The sequence below is a fragment of the Arachis hypogaea genome, chromosome 4, assembly GCF_003086295.3.
Source record: "Arachis hypogaea cultivar Tifrunner chromosome 4, arahy.Tifrunner.gnm2.J5K5, whole genome shotgun sequence".
NCBI classification, from domain to species: Eukaryota; Viridiplantae; Streptophyta; class Magnoliopsida; order Fabales; family Fabaceae; genus Arachis; species Arachis hypogaea.
The window spans coordinates 110,542,664-110,550,111 of NC_092039.1; the positions used below are offsets into that span (position 1 = coordinate 110,542,664).

At 28.8% G+C, this 7,448-nt stretch overlaps 1 protein-coding gene across 1 annotated transcript; it reads left to right on the forward strand.

Moving 5' to 3' along the window:
• The first annotated feature begins 1,770 nt into the window (after positions 1-1,770).
• Positions 1,771-5,946, forward strand: LOC112797253 (probable acetyltransferase TAP2). The gene is made up of 8 exons (XM_025840093.3): positions 1,771-1,926; positions 2,033-2,118; positions 2,248-2,308; positions 3,538-3,721; positions 4,083-4,182; positions 4,319-4,419; positions 4,800-4,893; positions 5,452-5,946. The coding sequence occupies exons 1-8, from the start codon at positions 1,892-1,894 to the stop codon at positions 5,529-5,531; spliced, it is 741 nt and encodes a 246-aa protein (XP_025695878.1). The 5' UTR covers positions 1,771-1,891; the 3' UTR covers positions 5,532-5,946.
• The last annotated feature ends 1,502 nt before the right edge of the window (positions 5,947-7,448 follow it).

Consider the following 7,448-nt stretch of genomic DNA (forward strand, 5'->3'; position numbering starts at 1 on the left):
GTATTTATATTTAATCAATTATTATTTTAATCAATTTTATTTTAAATTTCTTTTTTCATGATACTAGCATATGTATTTGTATTTTGTACGAGGTAATATATAAAAATATATGAATTTAAAAAAATTAAAATACATAAAATAATTGTCACTATAAAATGTTTACAAAATAAAATTAAATTTAAAGTTTAACTATTTTTAATATTATATCTGTTTTTAAAATAGAATAATTGAAATATTTATATTAATTTTTTTTATAAAAAAAATTGTGTAAATTATATTGATGATTAAACTTGCAAATATCCTTAGCTTCCTTAATTCATCTAAACCAAATCCTTCTTTAATTCATGTGCAAGAACAAAATTTTCAAGTAATTTTTATTCTTAACTTCTGAAAATATCACATGTAGTTAGCCATGTATTAAAATCGGTCGGAAAAAATATTTTTTAACATGTGCTAAAATTTACTCTTTGAAGATTATTTATTATAAGTTTATAACATACATTTCCACTATTAGTTTTAAGTTTAATTATATTTTGGATCTTACAAAATAATATATTAATATTTACGAGCTATAATATTTAAAAATAAAAATAAAATTTGTCACTCTAATATTTAGTCTCAATTCAATTAAAATTTTATATTATTTTTAATTATTCTATCAAAATAATTATACAAACAATAAAAATTTGTTAATTTTCTATCAAGATGATACTATTTTTTTAAAGTGAGATCGATATTAATTTTAATGTAAATTTTAATTCTAAATTAGTTCACTTCTTAAAAGTATTAAAAATAATATTCTAAAAATATTATATTAGTGTTCTTATTACGACAAAAAAATGCTATTATAGATAATTATTTTTATTAAAATTTATTTAGAATGACTTTATTTTTTTGATAACATATTCATTCCCAGAAAAGCAACATGACATTATTTCCAAGCCTCTTTGTCTGTAGCCTTGTATATAACGTACGTTCATTGAATTGATCAATATTCATATTATTCTGTATATTCTCTTTATCTATAAAAATTGAATCTGAATTAAGATACTTTTTTGCTCTTCAATAATGAAAGTAAGATAGTTAATGACCTAAATTTGTAGATAGGATGATATATTCAAACAATTTTGTAAATAAAGCATTATATAATCATGCATTATCATCTTTTGTTACCTGCGAGTTAAATTCATGTGAAAACAAAATAAAAATAAAAACCAATCAAAATTACTAAATGATAGCTTTATATCAAGAAAAAAAACAAGAATAAATAGTATTAATTAATATAAATATATAATAGACAATTAGTAAAACATAATTACGAACATAAAATTAAGAGTTTGTTTGAGTATTATTAGGTTAATCTTTTTTTTAGTATATTTAACAAAATTTTAGTAATCAAAATAAAAATACTAAAAAATAAAAACATCTTATTTTAAAAGTTACACTTTATATTTTAAAATTTTTTTTATTAAAAAATATTTTTAATATAAATAAATATTTTTATATTATTATATTTCAATATAATTTTTAAATAAAAAATATTTTTACATAAGATATCTAAACATAAAATTATTTTTTAAAAAAATTTTTTAAAAAAATAACTTAATTTTTTTTTTAAAAAATTCATCCAAACAAATCCTAAAATATTTGTGTATTTCATTTTAGTTTAGAGAAAACAGGTAATTTTTAATTTATTTATGTACAAAAATGAAAAAGAAAAAGAGAGAATAAAAAAAAGATAAAAATAAAAAAGCCAAGCGAGCAGATAAATAGATGTATCATATGAAATATGGCTATGAATAATGATATTATGGTGATATGGTTTACATATCGTGTGAGTAATAATCCTTAATCAGTTTATGGATTGTGTTGGGTTGGGTGGCTCAAAACAATGCTAACCCTCAACCTCACTCCTCTTCCTTCCTCGTAAGTTTTTTTCTTTTTTTTTTTTTGTTCTCTCAACCTTAATTGTTCATTTTTTTTCTTTTTTCTTTCCGTTTAGTTAGTTAGTTAGTTGTTCTTGTTGTTGTAGGTTCTCTGTTGCAAATTGCCCACTGTTTATTCAGAAAACACAGTTATTGATTCCTTCCAATCTTAGTTACTCCTTTTCTGCTACAGGTTCTCTCTTAGTCTCACTCTCTTGCTTCATGTGGGTATTATGATTATTGTTATGCCATCATTTTTTGTTTGTCAAGTTTTGATTTTTAATTTATGGGTTATGTTGTGCGTATTGTGTTTTTGATGCAGAAACCAGAAAGTTGAAGACTTTTCAGCTCAAGGCTGGATTTTGGGAGTCAATTAAATCTGGGTATGTTGCAATTTGATTGAAAAAATGGGATAGAAAATGGCATTATGTTTGGACATTGTATTTATTAGTCTTGGATTGCACAAAATCTATTGGATATTCAATGGAAACATGGCTACTTTGTGGCTTATATTGCGGTTTGCATTGTGATTGTGAGAAAACATGGATCATATGATTGTAAGCGGATCACAATTTAAATCTGGAAGCCTTAGTTTGGTAAAATTGTTATCATGAAGGAAGGATAATTAACATGTTGGAGTAGTTACTTTTTCCTTCAATTTGCAGGGGTGGTTCTTATATAGTTATATTTGCCGGTTGTCATTCGATTTTGTAACTCTGGTAGGTACACTTTCGACGAGTTTTGTTGTATAGAAATTTTTGCTTTGATTAGTGTAATCTTTTTGTGTTCCCTAGTAATGCTTTATAAGACTGAATGCCAAGACAGCCTTCTGTATAAGGAATGTTTTGTATAGAACAAAGAATTTATAGCAGTTCTGAATGTATTAGTGGAATCTGAGGTTCTGGGGTGGAATTCAACCTCAGAAACCGGAAATTGGTGTGCATTACAATATGAAATAGCAGACAATAGAAGAAACGATACGTAAATTGTCCTGGGTAGTATAGAGACCCTTCATCCTCACATTCCTTTCTGAACAAAATGACCTAACTAACTCTCCTCGCTCCCTTGCATATGTAAAGCCTTGTTCTTCATCCTCAAATCTTCACATGATCTCAGTCTCCCTCCTCATCATGACTAAATTAATAGAGAAGTTTTGTACAGTATAGGGCCTTCATCACAAAATATATAAATTAGAGAGATTTGGCTGAAAAACGTGCCTATAGGGTCTTTTGTCATGCATTTCATGCTCGTCATCATCTATCCAAACAAGATACAAATATATAACTTGTGTTTCTGTCTCTGTCTGTTGTTAATTCCAAACAGAATACTAATACTATTCTTTTAAGTCTTTGTCTCTTATTTTCCTTTCTCTTTCTCTGTTTCGGTGTATCTGTCTCTGGATAGAATCTGAACGGAGCCTAGGACCTTATTGAAATTTGTATACAATATATGGATTTGATTGCAAAGTCTTATACTATTAGGATCTAATTGAAGATTGAATGAAACTATATGAGCTTCTTGAATAATTTAACCTCCTATCAATTACATATGATATATTGACCAATAGTGTATCTCTTATCTTGAAAGTTCCTTTGCTTGTTCTCCTTCAAAGGTTGATTAAGAACAACACTACACAAGTTGTTGATCCACCCAATGTAGATGAAGAAGATGAAGAACCTTTGCCTCAAGAGTTTGTCCTTGTTGAAAAGACTGAACCTGATGGAACAATTGAGCAAATAATATTTTCTTCAGGTGGAGATATTGATGTTTATGACCTTCAAGCTCTCTGTGACAAGGTGTGTATCTAATGCGTCTTTATGTCGTGCATTAATGTTTCTATTATCGTGTTTGTTTGGTGTAATAATGCATATGCTAGCCTTGGAATTCATCTAAATCTTATCTGAAGAATTGATGAAAATCATCAAGAACATCCTTTGTTACATCTTTGGACTGATAACAATAATTAATTTCTTGTTCAATATTCTAGTTTCCTTTACAATTAACAACATAAAGAACTCGTTTACCTATTTACATCATTCATGGAAATAGTTTACTTAAATCCAAAATTTCAGTACTGAATTGGCCCTTTTATTTTTTTCTCTTTTTCTCAATAAACAAACCCGCACTCATATGACGAGTGGTTCATCTCTTTAACAGGTAGGGTGGCCACGGAGGCCATTGTCGAAATTAGCTGCTGCTTTAAAAAATAGCTATATTGTAGCCTCATTGCATTCTGTAAGAAAGTCTCCAGGATCAGGTAAAAATAATATGATTCCTTGCTGTGTCCTGCGTTTACATTGACTGTTCTAGTTGTTATGTTTTTTCTTTGTGCCTGTGGTTATCCAAACCTATTTGATGAACATTTTGGTGTACTTGGCGAAGTTATTTCACAGAGGGGAATGAACAAAAGAGATTAATCGGCATGGCTCGTGCTACTTCAGACCATGCCTTCAATGCCACAATTTGGGATGTCCTAGTTGATCCTGGTTACCAGGTATTTTCTGTCAACCAAACATTAACTTCAATTTTGGTGCTGCTTACCGAAAGAGTTTACATTTGGTGTCTATAACTCTATTTGAACTTATAACATAAAAATTAAGCTATAATTTTTAAGGCAAAGAAAGAACAATTCCAATAAGCAATAACCTTTATCATGCTTTATGTGCAACTTATATTCTGTTGTTTGCTTGAAAGTATGTTGGGTAAAATAAATGCACTTGAATTCAGAGGAAGCTAAGCTTGTATGCATATAAAGTGGTGTCGAATTCAGGCATTTCTGCCAAATCATTTTTGTGCTTGAGTGCCTCATGTAAGCATGAATTCCGGCTGTGTTAGCTGAAGTACGGGTTATTGATGTCGTTGTAACTTGTATAGGGCCAAGGTCTTGGTAAAGCTCTTGTAGAGAAACTGATTCGAGCTCTTTTGCAAAGGGACATCGGCAATATAACTCTGTTTGCAGATAGTAAAGGTAAAACAACATTTGCAAAGTTTACGCCTATTATCATCGACAATGTCCGATATAATTGAACTTGACTGCTATGTCATTAGTGCTTAGATAGTTTGTGCGCTTGCGCCATCATTTCGATAGTTTGGCCTTAGGGTAAATACACTGACCTTCTTAAAGTTAGGTAATATTACACACGACAGGCCTTAATTTTGGTGGGAACTCACATGCAGTTGTCTTTATATGAAGTTGTTAGTTGAGACAGTTAGATAACAATTTAGTCAAACATGTCAACTTATCTAACGGTTCTTAATTAATAACTTCACATGAAGATAACTGCATGTGAGTATATTGAGTGTCATATAACTTAATCCGCAGGAGCAGTTAGTGTGTATATTTTTACTGATTGAGAGGTGTTGTGTGTAATATAAACGTGTTCTTCGATCCGACTATCATCGCCTCTTGTTGATGGCCTGCACACTATGAACATTCTGCTATTCCTTTAGTCCAACATTTGATTGGAAGGTTAGGGTTTCATTTCATGCTTGGAGTTTCACATTTTCTTTTGTATGTTGAATGCAGTTGTGGATTTCTACCGGAATTTAGGTTTTGAAGCTGACCCTGAAGGCATAAAAGGCATGTTTTGGTACCCAAATTACTAATTGCAACCATTGACTAACTTTGCAACCAATGTGTATGCAAGTTTATATCTTGATTTTATAATATGAAATTACACAGAATTGACATCAATTTGTAATTATTATTATTGCGTTAGGCGCTAGTATTTTTCCTTTTTATATCCAAATTATTTGATTAAAGAATTAGATTCACATATAAAAAGTTGAGTATTTACTTTGTACTTGAAAAAAACATGTGACAATGTTGGTTATCTCTTGGTGCCTATTAGTATTTGGTTTGGGAGTAAAAGAGGGTGAAAATTTCATTAATCAAATGTTATGTGTATTTTTTTTTTTTTTTTTGTGGACGGATAAATACTTATATAGGATTTTTTCTTTTAACTCAACAAAAGAATTGTGTGATTTTTTAATGATTAAGAATTTATATATTTAATTTTGATTATTGAGTTATGCAGTTTCTATAAAATAAAAAATCTGTTTGTCATTTCATTATATAGAAATATTATCTATGAAAATTCACCTTCTACTCTATTTTACATTCATACCAATGCCAAACTGACCGTTCCCCTCCATTTTTTATGCATAATGTATAATCAAATAATATTTTTTATTGTTGGACGAATTTTTTTTAATCGAAAGCTCAACACAAGAATAAATGTTTGATTTATCAAATTTTCATACCCGTCAATCCTCTCTCTTATATGTTAGTACGGACGAAATTTTGGATTCAAAATATTACTGTTTTTCTCCCCATGAAATTTTTCATTTTTTCCATGCTTTTCTCAACTTGTGATCCAAAAGCCACACTATATTTTTTTGGTTTTTTATGGTATCCTTCAATCCGATAAGCTAAAAATTAATTCGTCGCGAATTGGAGTTCTATTTAAAAGTTTGTCGTGGCTAATGAGTTGCTACATGCACAAGACGAAATTCGAATCTCCAACACTTGTTTAAGTACACTAGTGAACTAATCACTAGATCAACCTAATTTGATTAAAGTCGCACTATATATTCATAGGAAAAATGAAAATTCCTTCTCTATCCAGTTTTGGCAGGGAAAAAAATTGTGTACTTGTCCAAGTTATTATTCAAAATATACGTTTCAGAATGATATAATAATTGATTAGCATTGTGTCCGAAGTGTTCTTAACTTTAACGGTGAGAACAAAATGCAAATGATTATTTTTTTTTTATTTCTATCATATCTCTTGGTCCGATAAATCATGACTATTATGTTGCAGATTTAAATTCTATTTAAACATTTGTTACTAGTCAATAAATTATTATATTTTTTTCAAAGATAGTAGATTATATTTCATTAATTATTGAAAAATGAAATACAAAGATGTCCAAAAGCAGGATAGCATAATAAAAATTGGGAATTTTTCAAAAATACTATATTGAAAGTATTCATCCAACGGTGCGTGGTCGAAAAATGAAGAAAAATCTTAAAGAAGAAAGAATGATAAATCAAATTGAATGAAACTAAGAGTTTGCCTCATGAAAAAGACGACTTAAACTGGAAGTTCTTTAGATTTTACGAAACAACTTGACAGAATTTACTAGAATGGCAGACGGCATTGAAGTAGAACCTGCAATAAATTATTACATACACTTACAAAAAGATGCAAATATATCTTTTTTTTTATATTTGATTGTGTATGCAAACTAAAAAATCTAAAATTACTCAATAGAATTGATTCAAGTTAATTATTTTACATTTTGAATTTTGATTATTCTTCATTTTGTCCCAAAAATTTTACAATTCTCGGTCTAAACATACTCTAAGGCTTTTCTACTACTGCAATTAAAAATCTTGAAACAAGCATCTCTTTAAAATTTTGAAAACAATATAGTTAATTAATATAGAGGCATAGATGGAATGACAGAAGCATCTAATGACTCTATAAGAGGCTGCTTGTGGAGTAATGCTTTTCTTAG